This window comes from Agelaius tricolor, unplaced genomic scaffold, assembly GCF_023055355.1.
Source record: "Agelaius tricolor isolate 1412-34295 unplaced genomic scaffold, bAgeTri1.0.p SCAF_5, whole genome shotgun sequence".
In the NCBI taxonomy this organism is placed as follows: Eukaryota; Metazoa; Chordata; class Aves; order Passeriformes; family Icteridae; genus Agelaius; species Agelaius tricolor.
Window position 1 is genome coordinate 12,304,602 of NW_027269265.1, and position 25,910 is coordinate 12,330,511.

Here is a 25,910-nt window from a genome sequence, read left to right on the forward strand (position 1 = left end):
TAGACTGAATTAATTTTATTTCCTTCCAAAAAGAATAGACACTAATTTAACTGTATACAGAATTTAATTTAACTATAACTATACAAGTTTCAGTATATTGTCCTGTTCAAAAACTGCTTATATATAAAAGAAAAAATACTGCCAAAATTCTAACGCATACTTTACAATTAAATGTCCCAACTTTCTTTCTACTCCTAATAACCTCAGACTAGAGTTGCAGTGTTCAGATTAACTTATGTATGGATGAAAATTCCCTTGGTCTTAAGTGCAGTTTCTTTATTACCCATGTTTTTGCCACTACCACCAACAATGGACTCAAAATTAAGTTTTACAGTATCAGCAATGAAAACTTGGATGAACCTTTTAAGAAAAGAATTCAGAAAAAGATTAACAACACTTTTTACTGCATTAAAATATGTTACATGCCTCTAAAAAATAACTTATGCATTTCTCTGCATTTTTTTCTGTTTATTAATCTGTCACATTTTACTATAGTATCTGCTAAGTTTTCTTTGAACACTTGAACAAATGAGAAGTAACCACTCTTAGTTAGACCATCAAAACTCCATCTAGCTCTCTTAGAACTTCAAGTTCTTGTTTTGAAACAAAAGGTGTCCAATAAGGTTCCAAAAATTTTTATCATTACACTCAAGCAAGTTAGCCAAAAGAAGAAACAGTTTCTTTTTTTTCCTGGTATGATCACCCAAACCCTACCATTCCTCCACTTTCTATTGTTACTGCATTTAAACTGCCAACATTCCTTACCTTGACTAAAAAAAGGTTTCCATTTAGTTATTTCCTGTACTGTTTTACCAAGTTGCTGTCCAGGCACACAGAACACTCCCCACTACACTGCCAAGTCTCCAAATCCATCGTTCCAGTTAATGGAAGTCTAGGTCACTCAAAACCAGAATTACAGTCAGCAATTCTGTTTAGATATACCACCTGATGTGGTATTAACTGCATCACAAATCACTGTAATTGAATGCAAAGTAAAGGAAACTTGAGTTTATTTAGCTTCCAATTTCTGGGAGGTAAGAGGAACTAGAACTGCTCTGGACAACAAAAGAAAATTGACTGCACTTACAGATCATTTTCTGCCAGATTCTTTCTTTAGGACCACTGTTTTATTGTTGTCCTTTCTATTACATGGGGGATGTACATATTATCAGGTGTTAATAAACGGTCAGTGCCTGTACAATACATTCTACAACTGAGCACCACTTTCCGTAACTGAACAGGCAAAGAAATTACACTGAACATCAGCATCTGGCAGTATTTCTCCAAAAAAAGTGACTAAAATGGGTTTAAATTGATTAACACTATTAAATCACATCTAATATTTGATACTACATGATTTCATTACAGCTATACGATACAATTATACAAAATGTGTTAACATCAAAGAATACAACCAAAATTAAGATAGCAAACAAAACCTATATAACTTTTCTTTCTTTACAGGAAAATACTTTTGAAGTATGCATGTAACTGCCCATTCTTTTAAAGAAAATCTACCGCAAGCAAGTTATCAACCTCCAGAAAATCACACATAGCATTACTACGCATATCCCCGAAAAGTGTACAATATGCACACTTGGAAAATACAAAATTAAAAAAAATTGTAAGCAACAGGTGAGCTTCATATTTATAAGAATGTGAAAAGAAGTCCAATTTTAGCACTGTTGTATAAAGAATTGTCTTTTCTGATGCAAGTTCATGAGCTGACCCGTCCTGTTGGGGCCACACTTTACAAAACACCGTGTTCTTGAAACGGGGTTACAGACCAAGGTGGATCATCTTAGCAATGTCACCTTCAAGTTTTCTGTGTGGTTTTTTTTTGCTTTTTATTTACTACTTATCAAAACACGTCCTTTAGTTTTGTAGGGTTCTTTTTAAAATTCTTTCCTAGAAACAATATACAAAGGGGAGGCGTATTTCTTTCCAATTGATTTTCCTGTAAGATGCTTTGAGTTCGAGAACGTTCTCCTCGACTTTCACTGGTTGTTTTTGGCCTTAGCGTGTGTTAAGATGTGAGATTTCAGGTTGGTTGATTGCGCAAACTTCTTATTGCAGCCGTCAAACGGGCAAACGTAGGGCCTGTCGCCAGTGTGAATTCGCACGTGTGTGCGTAAATTGAAGTCCAGTGAAAAACGCTTTCCACATCCTTCAAACGTACACTGTTGGAAGGAAAAAACCACTCTGTTAGCTAGTGGAACTCATCTCCATCACTGAGCAGAAAAACAGTCTTCTTTAAATCGCTAGACTGCAGAAACATGAAGCCAGAGGCTGAAAATTGTTCTGGGTGAAGCTCTGCAGGGATCCCCTCTGAACTGCACTAAAAACTGCAAGACTTCAGTATATAGTATATATACAATAACATATCTATTTTCAAAGAGGGAGATAAATGACCTCCAGCATGCAAGCAAGCACTTCCACTAAAGACACCTTCTCTGCATGTGAAACTGTACCCACACTGTACAACAAAACAGAAACAGGATTTCACATCAGAACTTCCCCCTCTGAGTGATGATTTGCAAAGATTTTCTCATTTTACCTGCTTTACTTTTAAGATGGGCTTGATATAAAAAGGACAGCACATTTAGTGTTAAATACTTATACTGACCACACAGAATATTCAGTGCATGCATTCAGTGCAAGCAAACGCCTGAGGACTGCAAATCAAGTTTCTGGAATAATTTATTTTAGAAAATAATCAACAACAAAAAAAACCCTACATATCTTAAGTGTTCTGGGGAACACATATGTGTTCAAGACTAACTTTAAAGATTTATAGGGAGTATATGAAGAGGGCAGGGGACCTCTGGTGGCAGAAGCCCACATCATTCAATATAAATGGAAAGAGATTCAGTGACTCCATCATTTTGTTGAAAACTGATTAATAAACCCTACTGAAAATCAGTACTCTGAGGTAACTGAGCAAGCAGCTCCAAGTCTCAGTTACCCACAAGCACTAAGCTGAAAAGATGATGAGGAGAAAGAGACATTTGCTTACTTCTCTAGTAACTGCAGACCTCATTTTTAAAGAGGGCAACTTTACATCATATTTTGAAAGGTATCTCTCATGTACATCCAATTTACCAATTTCTAAGAGAAATCCATGTAAATAATTAAATGACAGGCTAATTAACTCAAGGGGACTCCCAGTTTTTCAGGTGCCTCATCTGATTTTAGAAGAGCCCTAGTTTGCCCAAGTCCTGTGGAAGGCAGGTTATAGCTGGAGTCTCCCTGCTCCCAGGGTGGTGTGGCACTCGTGCCTGCAGGTGAGCAGTACCTGAAAGGGTTTCTCTCCGGTGTGAACCAGCTGATGCCGCTTTAGTTTCGAGCTCTCCACAAAGGCCTTGCCACACTCTGCACATACGTGTACTCGAGGGCCATGAGTGTGCAGATGCTTCCTCATGGCAGAGTTGTCCCTGAACATCTTTGTGCAGCCCTTAAAAAGAACAGTGAAACTCAATTAGTAGATAAGCTAGTTCTCATAAAGAAGGTTTTATCTGCTACAGTACAAGCATTTATAATGCTTTTATATCCTGAATACTTTCTTAATAGTTGGCCCTGAAAAGAACATCCCTTACATTTACTTCTTAAAAGCAATATGAGAAAATCTAATCATTTGAAAAGCTGATAAAATAAAACCAAAACCCAATCCCAAACAAAAAGATCCCAAACCCTTTCCTCACTCATTATTGTGAGCCATGTGTAGTCAAATGAATAACAGGACAGTCTTATGGAGAAGATGCAGATTCTGACAGAAGTAAATGAATAAACCGAACAAAAGCACTTAACAGGTTTCAGAGAAAAAAAAAAAACAAACACAAAACAAAAATCAACCAAAAAAAACCAAAAGACAGAAGGAGAGTTCATAGATACCTATGGTGTACTCTTTAAAGTGCTATATTCTGAGAACTATAGTACTACAATATATTAGTCTTTAGTATACCACAGGTTATGCCCTAGTACCAAGTGGTATGTGCACCATCTCCCACCATTCTGTCCTCTTCCTTCTCTGTCCTGCCCATTTCTGAGAACAAATGGAGCAAGAGGGTTTCCAGCACATAACAACTTACAGGAACTACCTTGTCCAAACTGGCGGCAGCAGCCTGATCACTACCCCCTTGGGACAGAGAGTGCCACTGCTGCTGCAGATTAAACCTACAAAGTGATACTGGGCAGCAGAATACAGAGTGAGTTAGTCCCAGCTCAATCCAAAAGCAGAAGACACATTAATTCAGGTTCAGCATCAAAAGTCTTAACCTGGGAGTCAACCCTGCATTGACAGAGGAATACCACTTTTGATTCCAGAGTATGCCTAAGCCAGCAGTAACTTGGGGCTCCATTTACCTAATCTTTCTTTTTTTCACTTCTTAGTGACAAACAACAGATATCTATCATATGTTTTATAAATGTCTTCCTCAAGGCTCAAAATCCCTCATAAAATCCTATTAATAATCATAAATCCTATCTGTACTACTAGTGATGCTGTTTAAACTTATATAAGACTAGTCTGCCAACACCACTGTGTTATGAGGCATAAAATTTAACAGTACCTAAAGGACTGTTAAACTGCTAATCTTAAATTCTCCAGGCCCTTTTCTTTTTCCTAAATACATTTAAATAAGCTTTGTTTCTTACAAAAAGGGGCAAAATGTCACTTTCAGGAGTTCTCTCTTCAGGCACCAGAACCACTTTGGCTAATTTTGAAGTACTGTGCCACCATTCATGGCACATAGCAGAACTGGGTGGGGCAAAGCACTACCAAAGTAAACAGACCATCAACTTTTTTTTGCATTTATTTCTAAGTCCCTTCTTGCCTCTGAGAGAAGCAGGTACAGCTACAATATTTTTCTTTTGGTAAACTGAATTCATAAATGCACAAAGCCTACAAACACTACAAGATAGAAAAATGGAAGGATAGAATATTGTTTCCCCCCCCCCCCCCCCCCCCGTTTAGATGAAGTTGAGGCTATGAAAAAGTAAATCAAAGAAATGAAGATAACATTCCTTGGTATAGTAAAAAATAACTGTTCCTGTATCTCTGCATACTGTATTACAAAAAAACACGACACTTTTAGAATGTGGAGAATTGGAAATCAATATAAGCACAAAGAGGAATTTGGAAAATTCCTTACACCATGGCTGTCAGAAAGTAGCCTTCTATTCATGCTCTCTAATGGATAACTCTAATAGCTATCTGCCCTGATTATTGGCTTAGGCTCACACTTATCTAGACCAGAAGTCAGCAAGATTGTGTTTGTCTTTTTTAGTCACAGACTAAATCAGCTAAAAGAAGCACTACAAAAGCTGGATAATGCAGTAAAGCCACAGGCTACCAATCTAGGCGACTGGCAACGTTTATTCAAGACAGAAGCTTCCTTGCTACCAGTGGATCAGAATCATATCTCAAGGATGCCTGCCTCTCTCTTTCATGATGATGCAGTTTCCAGCTCTGTGGAATGCAATTCTGAGTCTTCCAATAAAGCTGACTTTGGCATCTGCACCATAAATTGCTGATTCCTGATCTAGACTCCAAATCTGTCATAGTTTCCAAGCAGAGGATATATAGATCTTAGGAACGTACTTTGAACAGCTTTCAGAACATTCTTTCAAGTATGTATTCTTGGGTGTCGGGAAATCACAACAGTAAAACCAGCATGTTAGGGACTGTGCATCATGGTTACCAGAAGATTAGGGATGCACTAACCTTAAGACAAGGAATGGGAATAATATATTATTCAGTGAAAGGTTTTAGAGGAAGCCTCTAGAGAATGACAACTAAAATACATTTAACTGAGTGTATACTATTAACAGTAAGATATTTTAGTTATTCATTCTCAAGAGAAAACATCAATACAAAATTCTGATCTACAAATTGCTATCTACTCAGAAGCTGAGCACTTCACTTACTTTGTGAGGACAAGCTATCGTTCGTGGAGCATCATCTTCTTTAATTTTTCTTGGTTTCATTCTTAAAGATAAAAAAACAGTACATAAAATATTAGTAGAAACACATTAGTAGACAGCTCTTCTCCCCTGAGTGCCTACATAATGAGCACATTTTATCCCCCAGTATTACATGTGTCAATGGTATTCACTTTAACATTTTCAAAACCTTCATAAAAATATTACCAGTATAATTCAGCATTTGGAATGCTCTGCTTTCCAGAAGGACCTCTCAAATACAGAATAAGACATTTAATACAATCTTCTTAATCCTCTGAATATGTGGAAATTGAGATTCTTTTTCCCTGACATATGCTAATTGCAATTAGGAGGTTTTGTTTGAAAACTCCATTCGTGCTGTGCCAGTACCCATGTGGCCTATTTAGCTTCACTTCCTCTCCATCCATACAGCAGGACATGAAGGAGTATAGGTTCAATCATTCTGCAGTATTTTCATCACACAAGACTTCTAGAGAAAACTCTACAGAAGCAGGGAAAGCAGAATCAAGCAGGTTGTGGAATCTACACAGACAATGTAGACATCAATTTCAACCACAGAAATGGTAGTCACTCTTACTTTAAGGTATTGTGCACATAGATTCCACTCTTGGCAATCTGACAAGCAATCACCAATTTACCTCTGGTCACTGACAGGGATCCTCATTTTATTTTATAGCCACTAGCCTCCACTGCTACATAAGGAGCCCAGCAAACTCTTGCTCGTAGGTGTTAGATCTATTTTACCTACAGTAAGACTCTGTACAAAACAACCTTGAACAGTGTTATAACAACCACCTATCACAAAGTCAGAAGAGCCAGATGTGATTCTGGGGATCTGCACTGCACTTTCAGCTGTCTTTATTTCTCAAACCTGTGGTGCTGTCTTCAAAAAATTAAAAAGAAAATGTTTATCTCCATCTAACTACAGCAGTAGGTGGGTACAAATAAATGGAACCCCATACAGCTGAGATTCCCTTGGGTAAGCAATGAGATTTTGCACATTCCCAAACCTTGCTGTGGAAGCAGAGCCAGTGTGTTCATGTGGGTTTACTGAACTGCTTTTCCTGGCAATACAGCACACGACAGTTCTGTGTCACAAGGTGCCGACATATCATACCTGTAAATTAATCCACAGGTTTGGTGGTATTCCCTAGTCTCAAACAGAATGAGTAGCTTGAAATTAACAAAATAATTTGAATTATCAGAATTCCAATTCTGGTACACACTCAATGTTCAGAAAGAAAAGTGTCTGTTCCTATCCATGACCGTATTAATCCGCATGAGTTCTGTTTCTGGAAACTGATATAAAAGAACAAGGTTGGGGGAAGAGATTTCCAATGCATATATGTACTTTTTTACATCCCTTTTAATTAATTTATATGAAAATACCTAAACAGCAACTCTTAAACACTCAAAAACTTCCCAAGAGCTGTAGGGAAAATAAACTAAAATGCCTCCATTCTGACCACAAAAGCATTTGGTTTCTGCAAGCTGAGTCCAGACTTCTTTGCTACTGTCACACTCTGGTGACTGAACTCTGCTTTCACCTGTTTCCTTCACATGGACTGCTTAGAGAAGAGGGTGAATTAAGGCAAGAGCAGTGAAAAAACTCCCTCAGAAATCCTGAAGATCCAGGAAAATCATCTTACAACTGCCAGTGGAGTGATATGTGATGGACAAGTCTCCCATGGCTCTGTCAGCTATCACTGGTCCCTGACTCTGAGTCCTTTCAGTACTGCAGATGTAGCACAGTTCAAGTGATCATCTACAGACTAAAGCACTTGACAGCCACTTCACAGACAGCACTAAACCCCAAGGACTTAGAGGTTTATTTTGCTCTTTTCTCTAAGTGGGCACATGGGAAACTCTTACTTGCCTCAGTATCTCCAGACTACACTTGGCAGGTACAGAGCTATCCTGAAGAACACTACAGCCTCCTGCAGGGTTACAAACACATTTACAGATATTAACAGTGGCTTGGGAATGGGTGTAAAGTATTAGTGCTGACAAAGCTCCTCTTGTGCACCACAACCAGCAGTACAACTAAGATTTCAACAACTTAACTTAAGGGCAGAAACATTCTGAATACAGCAAACTACATCTATCTGTTGCTGTACAGCAGTCTCCTCATTACCTTAATTTTCATTGTAACTATCTTTTTCAAGACTACAGACCAACTCAGTTGACCTTATTGATTAGACTTAATTTATATAATCCAACTGGAATAGAGAATGGTTGTGGTGTTTTCAGTTTACAGAGTCTCTTTGAGTAAAGTAGTAAAATACCTGACTCCAAACAAGTGATTGGGATTAACTGACTGACTGCACTCTCCAGTGAGGTTCCAGACTCAATAGTACTACAGGTACTGAGCCTGTAGGAAAACACACACAAAAAGCTGTCTTTACAGTACCCCTACAGAAAGCCTTCAATTACTTTTAGCATGGGATTCTCCTTATTGTATCACTGTGATTTTAAAAAACAGGAAAAGGGACAGAAATGAGCAATTGTTAAAATGGTCACAGAAGAATGATTTGACAAGATGGGACATGAGAGAACAGTGTGTCATGATTTAATTCCATTACAGAACAAACATCCTTAGGAGACAAAGCTGGTGCCAAAACCACCTCCTTTTAATTCAATCAACCTGTTAAATGTTGGCTGAGTCATTCCCCCAAAAAACTGAAGCAAAAAAAAACCAACTTCCTAGGTCTGAGATCTGTGTCCCTTACACAATCAGAATGTGTAAAACCACTATTGTTCCAAAGTCTTAACTGGTCACCAGTAAAGAGAGTGACTGACCAAGAGAATTGCTAACAAGAGATGTGGCAAATAGCTTTAGTGGGCAGTGCCTGCATTTTCAAGCTTTGTGTTGAATCCTCTTCCTGACTCTTGTATCTTACCTCTGGTATTAAGTCAATCTTTGAGAAAGTAATGCTGCAACAGTGTCATCTCTAACAGGTTGTTGAGGTAGTAAGGAGGAAAATCCCCTGGGCCAGTGCAGGAAGGAAGCTTGAGGAACCAATTGCAGGTGAACTGGATGGTCAGACATGGGACAGACTGCAGCATCAATATACACCTTTTCACTTCAGTGTCTGAACAGGCATAGAACATGAATGTCCATCCAGGTCTTTTTAATGTTCAGGCTTTGTTTATAAGTCAAGCAGTATCAGCCCAGTAGTATACTTGAACTTTTGGATACAAATGACAAAAGGTTTCAGTTAAAAAATGAGTAATTTTACATCTTCTCATTTTTAATGGAAGCACAGCAAGTTAAGCCTAAAATGTGGAACAAGACTGTACTTATACACAGGGTTCCACAGACAGCCAGGCTTATGAACAAAACAGCAGCAGGCAATGCAAAAGAAGAGATGGCAAACAGTGTCCAGGTTGTATCTCAGTGCCACAGGCAGGAGGAAGCTGCTGGGCCCTTTGTACACCTGGATTAAAGGCATGAGGGCATGAACACCACAGGCACAGCTACAGTAGATCATTATGTCAAAAAATGTCATCCTGCTCACAAGGCTGCAGAAGCCATATGGACAATCCCTCAGAGAAGAATGTAAAGACTTACATGTTCAATGTATTAGTAAAAAGGTTTTGGTCTTACTTTAAAATTAACTTTCTGCAAAAGGAGACCAGACTAGAATCTGTGCTGTTGATCTTAATTACACTGGTGCAGGTAGCTCTTGCTGGTGGTGGTTAGACTTTTGGCTCCCACCCAGTAGAGCATCTCTACCAGCTCCATCCAAGTTTTCTTAGCCTGAAATATTAATCAAAAACAGAACTCTAACAAATATCACTATTTAACACAAGTACAGACACACACATTAATACTGGAGTGGAACTTCAGAAACAGTTGCCTTTGCAGAAAGTCAATTTACATGGCAAGACCAAAATTTTCATTTCTGCAGTGAGTTTACATTCATTGCAGTGAGTAGAGGCAACTGCAAATCAATTAACTGTGACAATCAGGAGGGGTGCCTTGTACCTTGGCATCAAGTCACTGGGACACTGCAATTAAAGGCTACGTCTAAACTTGCACTGGGGGAGTGGAGGGAGGGAATGGGTGACAGCAGAGGAAGCAGGAATGTGTGCAACCCAACAGCTTTACAGATGAGCTGCATAAAAGCACACTCCCTTATCCATGCATAAGGAATATTGAGTGAAATCACGTATTAAATCACTCAGTTTCTCAAAACAAAGAAAACAATACTGTGCTGTATCTGAAAGTTAAACCTAACTACCTCCTTCCATCTACACAGCTGAATTGAGAGTACTTCACCCTCAGAGAACCTTAATCCCCTCCCCAAATCCCTGTCCAACTCCATAACCTACAGACTTGTCAATTGATGCAATTTTAAAAGTCAGCCATAGAAATGGTGTTAAAGCTGGGAAGAAAGGAAATACAATTCAAGTAACAGTATAGAATTACCCCTTTGCTCCATAATCTCCCTTTTTTTTGCCACTGCTAAGGAGTTTTGTGTTCTCAGCTCCCTCTGTACATAAAGCTAATCTTAATAGCTTTATTCTCTCTCTCTCAGGCAGCTCCTTTAACACATCCTAGAGGTCTCTGATGACCAGCAATGATATTCTCCTGTGCTGATGGCCACCCTCCTCTGCCTCCCAGAACAGTCAGAGGTGGAAGATAGGATTCTCTCTCAGCAGTGTTACTGGCACTGCTGGTGTGCTCCCCTCATTCTGCCATTGCCCTTGCACTGCCCTGCTGAGCAGAACCAACTTGAGTGTCACAGCCCTGTGCTACTGCAAGAGTTTATTTGTGCTGAACAACTACTGGAACTGGCTAGACTGGCTTTTGGACAAACAAGATGAAAGGGGAGTGGCACAAGGTGTCCTAGGAATCTCTCTGTGTACAACCCAAGAACAGCCAGTGTCTTACCTGCTTCAGTCACAGTTAGGAAGAAAACTGCTATAAGAAGTTCTTTCACTCCATGATTCTACTACTAGGTTTGTCCCAGTTATGAGGAATATCCTATGTGCAAACAGGGACACTGACCTGTGCAGTGGGGCACAGAGCAGGGGATGTCCCCTCCCCTACAAGAATACTGGGTAAAGCAATTGTCACTTTACTGCCCTTTAAGCTTCTCTGTAACAAGAACCATACAAAAGCATACACCTTATAAAGAGGCCTAGTCATAAATCTGGATGACCAGAAGGCTTTGTCACTTCTAAAAAGGGTGTCCTATTTCAAACTCTAATGCAGTTTCCTCTCCTTTGTTTTCTATAGGTTTGGAAAGTGGATGGAAAAGAAGGCAGTTCTCACAATGGCTCTCCTTCAGAAAACATACCAAGATCAGCAGAAAATAAAACCACAAAGAATAGTTTTTACCACCAGGACCCATTACTGTGCCAATTTCCCAGCTATAGGATATTCCTTCTTATTTCTTTGTTTTACTGATGTCTGTGTTCTGTCTTCAGCCAGTTCAGTCATGTATTTGGAGGACAAGAGGGAGGGACAGGGTAACTAGGGATATCCTTTTTAGTGGCTTGCTTTGAGGGAATTTGCCATATGCACATTCTAGAAATACCCCTGCTACCTTCCTAAGTTTTCACTACCAAGCAGCTATGATTTCTGCACAGCCAACTACTGAGCTGTCATCAATTTAGATTTGGATAAAGCATTTTACTCCACTTGAAGGGATTTCCAGTCTCCCAGTCAAAGGTATCAAATGAAAACATGGTAATTTATTAGGTTTTGTCCTTCTGAGCAGATAATTCACAATTAACATTTCACATTTTGATATGATTACAAGAGAATTCCACCTTTTTCTTTTTTATTGTGTTTTCAGAGCATGCTAGAGAAAATTCAAGACTCCTAAAACAGAATTAAAGTAATCTGTAAAAAAGTGATAACTGCCAGCCAGGTGTAACTTTTGGTCATCCATCTACACATTACTGAACATGTCGATGTTCTGACACAGCCTATTTATTCACAGTGTTTTCAATGGAATCATAGAATGCATAAAAGTTTTTCCAGGAAAAACTGTCAGAGTTCCAGCTAAAGGATTCAGATTCCTGCTACATGACTCAATGACATATGCTCTAAACTAGGCAGGGAAAGACAACTGCATCACAGGAGACATCAGAACCCCTCACTCTGTGAGAGCCACCAAGCTCTGGGCACTGGTGGCCACTGCAGCTGCTCAATTACCACAGTTCTCAATTATTTTTTTGAAGGGCTGCAGAGCTGCAAACAACTTCAAACATCAGGTTTGTCCCTGCATTACCTTTCACTAACTAGATCATGATCAGAATACCAGAACCTTGCTCAAAACCTACTACCACTAGAATTCAAGCTTTTTCTGTTCAAGCTTAACCTCAGAACTTTGTTCCTAATAATCAATGCAAATATTTAAAATCAATTTATCCTTCATCAAAATAAGCTGCATTTGTCATAAACAGTGACTCTAGCCTTGTTCAGAGGAGGTAATTTCTACAAATGTATGGTGAGATTCCTTCCTACTTTAAGGAAAACAAAAAAGCAACCCTACACAGCTTTCTCTCAACTATGCACAATGCCCCTGGCACACAATTTTACTAGCCAGTTCACACATCCTTTGATGTGGACAGTCACAATTCTTTTTTCAAGCAATCTAAATACAAATTTGTAATTCAAAACCTTACAGCATGTGAAGCTACTTAAGTTTAGAAGCAATTTTCAACTTCATGTGCTGCTAAAATTTTTCACAATACAGCTACTAAAAATTTTCTGAACTGTAAAGCAATGAGCAATGTTTGGCAATTTCACAGAGCTTTATACTAAACAAACACATTCTTTTAGCATGAAAAACTGTACTCCTTGAACCTCCAAAGCCAATTCCAACAATGGAAACCTAATATTTTCTTCCAGCTTGCCATGCAAAGTTCCTAGTGATAGTGCACACAGCAAGGTCAATAAGACAATCGAACAGCAGTCTGCAGATATCAGTACTTGAATCCATCTCATTAGCTAAGGAGTCCCTTCAACACACTTCTTTGCAGGAGGACAAGACCTTAACAAGAAATATTCAAATTCTAACACACCCATAGTCATCAGTCTCAGAAGAATAAACAAATGCAATAATTTAAGACATAACATACAACTGCAAGGCAAGAGTAAAAGTTTGACAGTCACCAATTCTGACCAAGAAACCCAATAACCTTTCTTAGAAAATGCATTAAATTGTCATGTATCTACAATTAAGCTATGAGAACATTTTTTCCCGGGTTTTGAGCAACTTGGGGATATTACTAAAGGTGATATCCAAGCAAGGTGCTTCCTCTGCCATCACACATTTATCTTCTGACTGAAACGGATTTCATTTTATCTGCTGTGGGAAAAGAGGCTGCACACATAAAACTGAATCTTTCCACTACATGCTACAAATTCCAACTCTGGAACTTCCTAGAACATTCTGAAATACTATAAATATAGAAAAGTAGTAATTTTGACATGTTGCCAGCAGCCACTATTTTCTCAATAGAAACCTTGCTAAAACATTCCACACTATTAGAAATATGCAGACACATCTGATAGAAGCAGCCTGGTCACTTCAAGAAACCCAAATCCTGACAACCATTTCAACTATTCAACTCAATCTGAAGACAAAATATTCAGTATTTGCATGGAGAATACCCTGCAAGAAACTATTTCTGCTTCCTAACAAAAGACAGCTATTCAGTACTTCAGTGTCTAATAGAACCAGAGTAAAGTTTTAGTATGCTTTAAGGTAATGGAGAACACCATTCTAAACACATGATGAGTAGAAATATGTAAGTAACAGTTTAGAATTGGAACACTATGTACACTCAAGTGTATCAGTTAAACATCTGCTTTCAAAAAAATTGTATGATCTCATCAGCAGGTCCCAGAGAGCATTACAGTAACTTTGATAAATGACAGTAATACACAAAAGAGTATCAATAGCTAGAGCCACCCATCACTTCAGACAGAACCCTGTTTTCAGCTGTTTGTAATGTGCTTTTATACATTTCCAGATCAGACAGTCTGAAGCAGGAAGCAAGCCCTACAGAACTATTTTACTAGGAGCTTTCAAAACTCATAGTTCAATGGCTTTAGTGAAAGTAATTGTGGGATGAGGCTGTGCTCTTATTCCTCCAGCACAAACACACTACAGAGTAACAGGACAAAACTTGAAAAAAGCAGAAAGATCAAAAAGGTGAAACAGGAATAAATGCACACACTGGACACCAAGATCCAGCTAACCAAGAAGCCAGACCATGTAGCAACTACCTGGAAAAAGGTACACTGTCTCTCTCTACTGGGTAGTAAGGATAACAACATGTGACTGTCCACCTGCTGAGTGTCAGAACCGTGCACCCAAGCTCTGAAGAACAGCCAGCTCCTACAGAAATGAATGTAGCTTTACATGCGTTTTGCTTTCAGGAAATATACCAGGAAATACAGAGGAAGGTTAATTGGAAGTACTGATGATAAGTGATTTGGATAATGTAGGGATATATGGTTTAATTATATAATGAAAAAAATTTAAAATGTCAAGATAAAAAAAAATGAATGCATAAAATAGGATTTAAATATTCCTAATTCCTAGTAAATGATAAAATAATGTATTATTTTAAATGTAGTAAATGATAAAATAATTAATTATGTCCAGCAACCATTACACGATCTGTTGTCTAGAGGCAGATAGTGCACCTTTCATGAATGGGGTCGAAACGAATGTGGCTTTACACGTTTTGCTTTCAGCTTGGGGAAACGCGGCAGCAGCAGCCAGAGACAGGCAGCAGCCCTGCTCAGACAGCTGCAGACCGAGCAGCGACGCTGTCCCTGCACCGAGGGACACGGGACGGGCGCGGCGCAGCGCAGCGCAGCGGGCCCAGGGCGGCGCCTCCGCGGCCGCGGGTGCCCTCTGGCGGCCACGGGCTGCCCCGAGCGCCCGCACCGGAGCGGGGCCCGGGGCGCCGCCACCGCCCCGCCCGCCGCGGGCCGCGCCACCTCCGCCTGAAAGGAAAAGTCACCTTGGCACTCCGGTCAGCCCTTTGACACGTAAACGAGCGACAATTCTGACTCACCAGAGAAAATCCAGCTGCAATTAACAGTGGCACTTGAAAGGGCAGGACACGTGATTTGAGATCTTCAGTTTAAGAAGCAGGGGAAAAAGAACAGGAAGTGGCGTTCCCAGCTAAATCCTGTAGCCTTACTATTTTGTACTGAACAACCCCAATGCAGCACTTCACTCATTGGATCCTTTGGTGCTCAGGAGTTAAAGGCTACTCACATTACAGAAATATTCTGTCATGTAAAATCACAGAACTGGGCTTGGAAGGGACCTCTAGAGAGCATCTATCTAGTCCAGTCCCAAGGCAGGGTTACCTGGAGCAATGAGTGATGCAGTCTATCAATGAATGTATTTAGGTCCTGTCTTACCTAATGGAACTGGAGACTGAAGACACTGAAGAATTCACTGCTGAATATAAAACTGTTGTTTTAGTTCAGAACAGAGTAGCTGATGCTGTGTTAAATCCCTTGTTTTAGAAGGTAATTAAATGGAATTATAAACCATACTAAATATAGCATTTTGCCTAACAGTTTCATCATTTAACCAGTGAAAAGATCAAATTTTAAACCTCCTTTCTTTCTACTTACCTAGCAAATTCAGCCAGTTGCTTGGGGTCTGAGAGGTCAATGCCAGGTATTCCACCAGGAGGAAGTTTCTTCCCTGTCATGTACTCTGAGTAATCTGGAGGAGAATTCTCTCCAATGATCTGCTCTTCCACCACTGTTTCATGGTCAATATCCTTTTTATCATCTGAAATACACAAAATACTGAATTCAATACATACTAATGATCAAAACAGCATACAATTTATTAGGCTACATCTCAATACAAATTCACTACTGCTGCACATTTAAAACAATACACTGCTCTTCCATATTTCCACACTAATTGTGAAGAGCAAAAAGACATCCATACAGTTACAGCCTGAAGAACACAGAAAGAATACAGTGAGTGAGGGAAAAAAAGCAGAAATTGCATATCTATTTTAAGCACAAACAAATACAGAAATTAGTAGAACAATCCTATAAATGTTGGCTGCACTTGAAAGATAATGTACTTTTCCTGAAATAATGTCTAAATATTGATTTCCCTTAACCTCTTCAGGACTAATCTTCACTATACCCACGCTGATACTCAGCAGCAGTCCCTAACTTTGGAAGCCTATCAGAAGGGCAGCAGACACCTACCCTAAGGCGTCAGGACTACTGATCTTTACTTCAGTCTGCAGACTTCCCTGACCTCCAACAGAAGTGTCATAGAGACAAGAAATTTAAAAATAACTGCTGATGGGCTTCAGCATCTGCCTGTAAAATTAAGTTTTTCTCACACTTGCAGACAGATCTCAAAGAAAGCAACTCAAATCGTGTGTCTCTCTCCCAAGGGGGCTTCTTCCTTCTGTGGCAAGGGCCATCCTAAGCCCTTTCCCACTCCACTATGTAAACAGCACACTGGGATTATTCAAAGCTTTGATCTGCAAGCCAGTTAAGATACTCTTGTTTGCTCTAGAGCTCCTCCTATGAATTTGTGCTCAAGGACTGCAGTGAAATCAGGTGGAAGACCTGCTGTTGCTGTCTACTCACATTCATACCTCAGAAAACATTGTACCATGCATTCTATCTCCTCTTGCTATTTTATAACAGAAACTGGGAGACACAAAAATGAGAGAGAACAGAAACATCCATCTATGTTCCTCACTGCAGTGTTCACAGCAGCAGAAAGGAAGACCCAGCACCTATCCTGTTTTCCACCCTCAGATACACCTGGGACAACAGAGGTATATATGGCTGTAACTACTCAGCTCTATGTAATGCAACTTGACAGTACTTATCCTACTATGTGAATGGGGAGAAGATTCTGGAAATTGTTTTATACACAGGAGGTTACACAAAAATAGCAGGAAGTTTTATTTTACAGATATTGTTTAAGCAGTGGAAACACAAAGTGGCAGGACAGAAATAGTATTTCACCAAATAAAAAAGATAGGAAAACATAAGGCAGAAAACAAAAGACAAAATGTTTCGGGATTTTTCCCCTAAACAGAAACACAGGAAATAACATTAGTCATTACTCAGTAACTTAGCTAGGGAAGAGAGAACAAGACAAGCAAATAAAAGAAATATACCAGACACAAATTTCTATTCAATTTGTAATGCCTGCTTTTAATGTTTGCCACCAAGCTATTTCTAGAAATGTTACTGCTGGTTTGAGGTTTAATCTGATCTACCAGATCAAATAGCACTTCATGTATATTCCATGGTGGAAGAGGAAAACAGACTCCAATGCTGCAAAGACAGAAGTGTAAATAAGAAAACACTATCTGCAGCATTAAACTCAAAGTAAACTACAAAACTGACTATTGACCTTTTTAGTTGTCCACTCACCACCACACTACCTTTCAGTCCCTACCAGTGCTTTAAAAAAGCAATTGAATTTACCTCAAGTGAGGATTATATGTTAAGTTTTACAGCAACTGAAGGAGTTACAATTCAAGTCAATAAGCCTCTAGTAGTTTGGCAACAATTTGTTCTAACAGAAGCTTGAAAAAAGCCTGGGAGCTCAGAATGGCACAGAATTGTTGCAAAGCTAAAGGTGACACCGTCTCTACACCGTAGACTGGAATGAGATCAGCTGCCCTCAACGTGGCCATTTCAACAGTTACCTAGAACTTGCAGTTTGACTGTTTGATGGCATTCATAACACAGACAAGTTTTCATTTCCTGCCTCACATCAGATGAGTCAACTAGGAAATTCTGTATACATTCTTTAAGATGTTCTTTCCTTCCCTAGCACAAAGGTTTGCTATACCACAGTGCTTTCTTGCTATTTGAGGACCAAACTGAAAGCCAGCCCTCAGTGGCTTTACTTCCCAAAAGCCTGCCAACAGAAGTCAATTCCACAGCTATATAATTCCACAGACTACTGGTGCAAAACACAAAAAACCTATAAACATATTGCTTGGATAGAATAAAACATAAGAGAAATTACTGTTTAGTATATTAACAGTTATATGAAAATAAAAAAACCACATTTTTCTATAACAAAAAACTGCATCTCTAAAGCAGCACACACTTCCAAATATAAATTTAAACCAAAACAATAAAATACAAAACAGTTACCTTGAAGTGTAATTTTTGGCTAATATTTCTGAAAAAGTAGCAGCAGACTTCAGTACCTCTTTAGTATCATGACCATCCTGTGACATTGTCAGGTCATTGGGAAAACAAAACAACAACACAGCACTCATGCTCCCCTGCACTGAGAGGAGCACAAGGGGACAGGGCCAGCACAGTGGAGCCAACCCCAGGGGTTTCTTTTGAGAAACCTCCCCACTTTTTTGGAGGAAGTCTGGAAATGGAAACATTTTACCAATGTCGTCTATGCACAAATTTACTTTATTTGTGATGGCCTATCAACCTGGACTAGGCAGCTCAAAGTCTGGAGGGTAAAGTGCAAGCAAACTTTCACTCAGGCTGAACTGATCATTCTCACTGCTAACTGGGCAAGTTAACTGTTTGCTGGTTTTTGTGTTCAAGTAAGTCCTGATGCCCACTACAGGCAAATTACCTCCCCCTTTTCCTCTCCTGAAGCATCACAGAATGAAACATACTGCATCCAAAGCAAAGCAAAACACAGACACAACCCTGAAAATACAGTGACATCTCTGGATGCCACCCATATGAGTTATATACAGACAGAACCATGGAGGCAGTCAGGTAAAGGAAATTAACTACTATGTATACTGTCTGATCTACTTTGTTTTGTCCCTTAAAACCACCTGAGAGCAGAGCAGACTCAAATATAAGGCATTTGGCTGAAGCACTATTCTTATAGATCCAATGCAGCTTTCTGTAATGAACTTGGAACACAATTTTAATGGCCTCCCCCTACATCCTTCCATGCCAACTTGCATTAAGGTCTTGCATTGCTTACTTAGTCTAAACTGGGATGTTCTAGGCACCTTTTCAAGACATACCCTAACACACCTTCATGTTCAGTGTCCTTCCATCTGCATGTCTCTCACTGCCCCCTAAATATGGGCAATACACATATGGAACCAGATCCACTAAGACCTTCCAAAGCAAGTATGTCAAACATTCTTCTACTAACATCAGTGAAAATTCAGTGTTTAGCAGTTGTGTCTTTTGACTACTGGTGAAACATCCTGAAGTTTTGAGAGAACCAAGCCCAAGTATTGAATATAGTAGGAAGAACCAAGTTTACTGGAATCAAACTAGTAACTCCATGCAACAAATCAATAACAAATCATGGTAGAATCTGCTTCCCAATAATTGACTGATCACATCTTGCTCCTATTACCACAATTTCTCCATCTCTCACAGCCCTCCTATTACACAGAAAAATCCACCCCCCTTGGAATCCCATTATTTAGAGCATTTCTTGACTTGCAGCTGACAACTCTGGAACTCCCCAGCTTACTAAATTGACCCTCTTAACTCTCAACCCAAGAAGCTCTGTCATTATTTTTTCCTCTGTTTTATTCTTGATTTTCCTTTTTATTCTTGATTTTATCTAAATCCCCAAATCTCTGGCCATCCTCCTCCTCTATTACTGAGCAGGGAGAACTATTGTTGTTCAATCAGTTTTCATCTGAGGAAAACAGGGTGCAAAAGAGAACTTTCGAGATACACCTGGTAGCAAAGCAATGACACCTGATCCTACAGCTTCCTCCTCAAGGCACCAAATTAAGACATTCTACTTAGCCACTAAAAGGATGAACATTTAAGCTTAAAATATGATCACACAGTTAAACACATTTGCTTTTAGGAACAGCTGAAAAGCAATTACAGGATAAAGGATGTATTCGGCAGCTGTGCAGTACCAAGGCACTGTGGTAACAGCTTGGTTATTGCTACCACATTGCAATCTCCTCAGGCAAATTAGTTCATTGGTCATGTTTGGAAGCAAAGAACTGTAATTAGCTTGTTAAATAATACAGTTATTTAGCAGACACTTCTGAATGTTAAAATTCCATTTTGCACAGTATGTCATTTTTTAACCTAAACGGCTGCTAGGTTACTTTCCTTCTGACGTGCCTTGCACACAGATGGAGAACAGGTTCTTCTTTCCCTGTGTCACCCATCTCTTATTTCACACCACTGAGACATGAACTGACAAAACCAGTGCATATATCAACAGTCATCATCTGACTTCAGCACTTATGGGGCTGTGCTGAAGCACTGTGACCTTCTGAATGGTCAGCACAGGAGTGACTCGAGTGCCCCAGGGAAGGATCCAACAGCAAGTTAGTTAATTTGCTTCCTAGCCCACCTTCAGACTACAGTCCTCCGAGTCATTTTAGATGGTGAACCACATTCATGTATTTCACTTTCAAAACTGAAAATACATTTAAAACAAACACAGAGAACAGTCTACCTTATCACTGGAAAAAATGTCAGGGCAGATTCGATGCTTACAGCAGAAGCTTGTATCATTGCCTTAATCGGAGTCAGAAATAGACTGTCATCTTAATATTTTAAACCAGAGAATCACTTTCTGCCTCCATTATAACAAACTTTGTAAGAAGCTCATTACCTATTTGTCATTGCAAAGCATTTTGGCCATCCTTGATACAGCCCCACAACTGAACTAAGTGACTCATCTATCATTTATACTACATAAGACAACTGGTCAGACAGCAGATGGTTATTTTTCTCACCCCTGCAATCTGATCAAGTAAAATGAAAACCTTTCTATTTTTTGAGTCATTGAAAGTTTAACAGATTTTGAAGAATCTTCTAGAAACCCAATATAAACTCCCAAACTTCCAAATAAGGATCCACAGCACAGGCTTCCTGTATTATCAAAAATAATTTCCAAACCATACATGTAACTTCTGTGTCTTTGTCTTTCCCATCTAGGGATGGGACACTTGAGCAGTTTAACATCTGTGGGCAATATTTGGTTGTGCTACTTCAGTTTGCAGACGATGCTTACAATAACGGTTTAAGCCAACACCTATTTCAGCTTTGGAAGCTTGACAGAGGCATTCCTAGAAGATGTACTTACACTAATCCATTTTTTCGCCTTTGAATTTAAGCCCCAATTGCTTGAAATTTCCAGCATTTGGTGCAACCAGCATTTAAGCACCACCTTCCCAAATGTTCCTGCATGCAAGAATCAGTTTTGCAAGCACCATCTGACAAAGTGATTTCTCACGATCCTTCCCCTCCCCCTTCACTATTGTGCACCCAACCTGGAAAAATTCACTAAAGACAATGATTCAAGCTAAATGCAGCAAAGATACCAATAAATTCTACTTGATAACTACAATTTTTCTAGTACAAACTGGGGTGTCTCACTCGGATTACATGCAATTGAACTATATGCAATTTTCTGATTCATGTATTTGATATAAAGTAAACACACTACAGGAACATGACTGAACTATCCACCATATGCCCTCTTCAACCCTTTCAGAAATATGCCTTCATTCACTTCTTACTTTCATGAACACGTGAAGAAAGACAAATAATTGTATTGTTAAGAACTGAAAAGCTGATCTGAACTAGAACAAGGCACTCATGTTTCAAACTAAACACTTTAATCATGGGTCACAAGTTTGATATCACCATAGATACCAAGGTGATAAGAGAAGTTATGCTAAGTCTAAATTGTTGCCAACAACAGTGCTGCAATTTCTAAGAAACCACATAACAAGACAAGGATTCAGTAGTCCCCTTTAGTCACATTGCTATATATTTCACAGATTATTTCTACACATTTCAAGAGGAGCTACAAGACATGTTGTACGAATTTATGGAAAAAGATTTATGATTGGTTAAATTTAGTACCACCCCTGTACAAGCTAATGTAGTAGCACCAGCAAACAGTAACAAGGAATAAATTCACATTGTCTTCCCACACTGTAGTGAGCAAAGTGTCCTTCCTCCCAATTCAAAATCCCATGCACAGCAATATAGGGCTCACTGTTTTATCTTGATGCATGGCCTATTTATCACTTGTCTTTTGATTAACTTTTCATTTAGCTTTTAAAACTGTCAACTGAATCAGCGTGCAAGCAAATCTTTAATTATGTCAAAATACAGATTCAAACTTACTATATTTCTTCAAAATAAAGTAGTTTGATTCTTTAGGGAAACTTTAGAACTACCCTTTTGCAAGCCAGTGATTCTAGGTTTTTTCGGCCTTTATTTATTTTGAGGTTTTTGGGGGAAGGTACTCAGGTTGGGGTTTTTTTTGGTTTGGGTGTATATCCCTCTGCCCCAAGTTTTGTTTCTTTTTCGATTTCTCTGTCAACAATTCAGCCTCTGATGTTTCAGGAAAAAAAAAGGCAAAATAAAAAATTTTTAAAAAGAAAGGAAAAAAATTCCCAGCATTTGACCACATCAGACCCCTTTAAATAAATAAGCTGCATATGAGGTGTAAGAGCCTGTCCAATATTCTCAGTAAAACATCACAACACTCTCAGCTGAGCAGTTATTACCAAGGCTGTTTGAAGCTGGTGGGTGGTGCCTGCATACACAAAGGGAGGGGAGGTCAAACTTTTCCCTATGTATTTGATTTTGCTTTTGGAAGGGCATTTTTTGGCAAGTAAAGTCAGACTAGGTGTTCTTTATTTTTCTGCATCATGGATATAATGGAGTTAAATGCAGCAATGCAATTCAATGTCCAGTAAATTATAAGTGGGATCCTTCCTACTGAGCTCCATGGTCATGCTCCTAAACAAGAAAATCGCCAAAATCAATAAGGCTACCCCGATATAAAAGCTGTGTATGTGGGAAGAGAAGCAAATTTATTGACTATACACATGCTTCACTTTGGCCAAGTAATAATTAGCATGCAGTCCTAAGGAAGCATCCTAGCAGGCACTCTGAATTTCTGAGTGCAAATGCATGCTAGAAATTGTCAATTGATCTCAGCGAGGTCCTGGATCCTGCCAGCTCATGAGTCATACAGCCACTTGCATTCTGCTACCTCCAGCAGCTTCCACAAGCCAGCAGACTATATTAGTTTCTATTATCTTTTATCTTTCTTGGATGGTCAGTTCTAATAAAACTACTAGCAAGGGAATTTATTCAGTTTCATACAGTGATATAGAAGCACACAGAACACCATCCTACTAAATAGGATATAGAAAACTCCATCAAGAAGAACTTCAATCAAACTCACTGGGTTGTCACCTGACATGCCAATAGTGTCAGATAACACTGTGAAACTTGCTAAAGTAGTCACCTGTATTTAAAAAGAGAGCAGAAATCCATGCCATTGTGCTTTCCATCTTTTCAGGCAGGAGAACTCAGCCATCCAATACACCTTCCCTTCCACACTGCCCTTGCTAATAACTTCTAGTCATTTGCAGGCATCACAGAATACAAACATTTTCAACTACATCAAAAGCTTCAAGAGCTTCAATCTTACTAGACTCCTTCTAAAAAACTCGAAAGAGCACAAAAATTATGATATGCAAAACAGATTACCAAGTTACCGTTCCAAAAACACCCACCAATTTACACATTATATGAACTGTATTATTCGACCTCTTTTTTTCACATTTATGTAACATATGGACAGAACTCTGATTACAGAGCATTGCTGCCGGCAATACATTTTTGTAAAAATTAAAAGAAGAAATAAAGTAGGCAGGGTAGGTGCATGTCAGCTTTACTCCAAGCCCCACATATACTAAACACCTTCACGAGATTTTACTGCCTTTAAAAGACACTCCTACCCCCCCACACACACACACAAAAAATCCTCAAAAAGAGAATCTCCCACGACAAGGTCTCCCTGTGCCTACTTAAAAAGCTTATTTAAAGCTTCAGACCTAGTCGAGGAAAAGCCCGACGGTTTCCGAGGGCCAGCCAGACATTGCCCCTTTGCTGCCCGCGGCTCCCAGGGACGGAGGTCAGCTCCGGGGCCGCCCCTCCCGGCCGTCACCCCCGGCGCCCCTCGGCCTCTCAAGGGCCGCTTGTTTGCGGCCGCCCCCTCCGAGGCGGCGGGAGGCGCGGGCAGCCCCGCGGGGGCGAGGAGCCGCTTCCCCTCGCCGGCACGGCGGGCTCCGGCCGGGGAGGCCCCACCCACCGCAGCGGGCCGGGGCCGGCGGCCCCCGGGCGAGCTGCACACGGTATTTCGGGCTTCGCCGTCCCCGGGCCGGGGAGCCGCGGGGTCGGGGCGGGCGAGTTTTCGCTCGCACATCGCGGTCACGGCCCGGCGCACACGCCTCACCCGCGGCCGCGGGGCGGGAGGGACGCGAGCGGAACGGCAGGCGGGGAGCCGGGGAGGGACGGCGGGACGGGACACGGGGGAGAAGGAGGACAGAGGGCGGCGGCGGCCGGGGGAGGGGAGGGAGCGCGAGGGGCAGGCGCGGAGCGGGCCCCGCGGGGAGCGGCGGCGGGGCGGGGACGGGGGGAGCGCGGGGAGGTTCGCCCCGCACCCCGCCTCCCCCTGCTGCAGAAACTACGCCATTGCGGCCTGGCCCGGGAGCCGGCGGCGCTGCCGCCCGCCCGCGCACCCCCCGCCGCCGCCATCTTGGCGGCCGCCGCCATGTTTGCCTCCTTCCCCCCGCCGCGGCCGGGCAGGAGCGGCGGCGGCAGCGCAGACCCCGCCATCTTTTCGGGGAGCCGCCATACTTGCCCTGGCGATGAACATGGCGGCGCCCATCGCACACATCAAAACATGGCCTCCCTTCAAAACAAAACTCTCCCGGCCGCACCGCGCGGCCGCCGGCGGGGCCCGCGGCCCAGGGAGGGAGGGGTCCGGCGCGCACTTACCCGAGGCCCACATGGTGACCGAGAACTCCCCCTCCAGGGTCTTGATCTGCACCTGTTTCTGCTCCCATTTCCTGCCGCCGCCGCCCTCGGCCCCGCCGCCGCCTCCCCCGCTCAGGTAACTCTTCTTGCTGCTCTTCTTGCCGCTGCCGCCCTTCTTAACGCGGCCTCCTCCGCCGGCCGAGGAGGAGCCGCCGCCTCCGCTCTTGCTGCCGGCGGCGGCCACAGTGACCAGGGTCTGCTCGATGTACTCGTCCTCCCCGGCGGGGGCCGGCACGGGGATGAGGATCTGGTCCTCGAACCCGTCGTCGGCCCGCAGTCCGTCCGAGTCGTCTCCCCCCACCACCTCCTCGCGGGTCTGCACCAGGATCACCTCCTGGTGGTGGTGGTGCAGGTGGAGCTGCCCCCCACCGCCGCCGGCCGCGCCGCCGCCCGCCCCGCTGGGGTCCCCGTCCGACACCAGCGGCTGTAGCGCGATCATGGGCTGGTGGTGGTGGTAGTGATGGGGCGGGTGGTGCGGGCCGCACTCCTCGCAGCACTCATCCTCCTCCTCCTCCTCCTCGTCCTCCTCGCCGCCCACCACGGTGGTCTCGATGGTCTCCACCGGGATGGTCTCCACCTCGATCTCGTGCAGCTCCACGATCTCGGCCGGCATCTCTGAGCCGTCCGTGGCGATGTACAGGGTGTCTCCCGAGGCCATGGCGGGGCGAGGGGAGGGAAAGAGGGCTCCGCGGGCGGCGAGGGGGCTCCGGTCCGCTCCCCTCGGCGGATGGTGGGGCTCGGGCTCCTTTCGCCTGCCCTCCTTCTCCTCCTCCTCCCCCTTCCACACAAACACCAGCGCCTCGCAGCCAGCGACAGGCAGGGAGGGAGGAGGGAGGGAGGGAGGCAGCACCGCCAAATCCCGGCCGCGCTCCCTCGCGAGACTTCCGCCGCTGCCGCCGAGACGGACCCCAGCCCTGGAGGCCGCTGCCGCCGGACTCGCCCCCCCCGCCGCCCGCCGGCCAATGGCAGCACCCGCCGCGCCCAGGCGAGAGAAGCGGCCAACGGGGGCGCGCCGTGCCGCAGCGCCCCGCCCCCTCTGCCCCTCCTCGCCCTATCACGGAGCGCTGCGAGCGCGGGGCGCACCTCCCGGCGCGGAGCAGCCAATTAGCTCGCGGCGCCG

The 25,910-nt window shown here is 42.1% G+C and overlaps 1 protein-coding gene across 1 annotated transcript; it reads right to left on the reverse strand.

Moving 5' to 3' along the window:
- YY1 (YY1 transcription factor) lies at positions 1-25,737 on the reverse strand. Its single transcript, XM_071426477.1, has 5 exons — positions 24,752-25,737; positions 15,587-15,749; positions 5,926-5,986; positions 3,296-3,454; positions 1-2,180 (listed from the first exon to the last, which is right to left on the reverse strand). Exons 1-5 carry the CDS (start codon positions 25,446-25,448, stop codon positions 1,998-2,000), a joined length of 1,263 nt encoding a protein of 420 aa, XP_071282578.1. The 5' UTR covers positions 25,449-25,737; the 3' UTR covers positions 1-1,997.
- Between the last annotated feature and the right edge of the window lie 173 nt (positions 25,738-25,910).

Bases quoted from the DNA above. Each gene is read 5' to 3' on its own strand.
- YY1 (XM_071426477.1), bottom strand. From the start codon at position 25,448: ATGGCCTCGGGAGACACCCTGTACATCGCCACGGACGGCTCAGAGATG. The intron at 15,750-24,751 runs GTAAGTGCGCGC...TGTGTATTTCAG, and splicing joins GGTCACCATGTGGGCCTCGG to ATGATAAAAAGGATATTGAC. The intron at 5,987-15,586 runs GTAAGTAGAAAG...TTTATCTTTAAG, and splicing joins CAACTGGCTGAATTTGCTAG to AATGAAACCAAGAAAAATTA.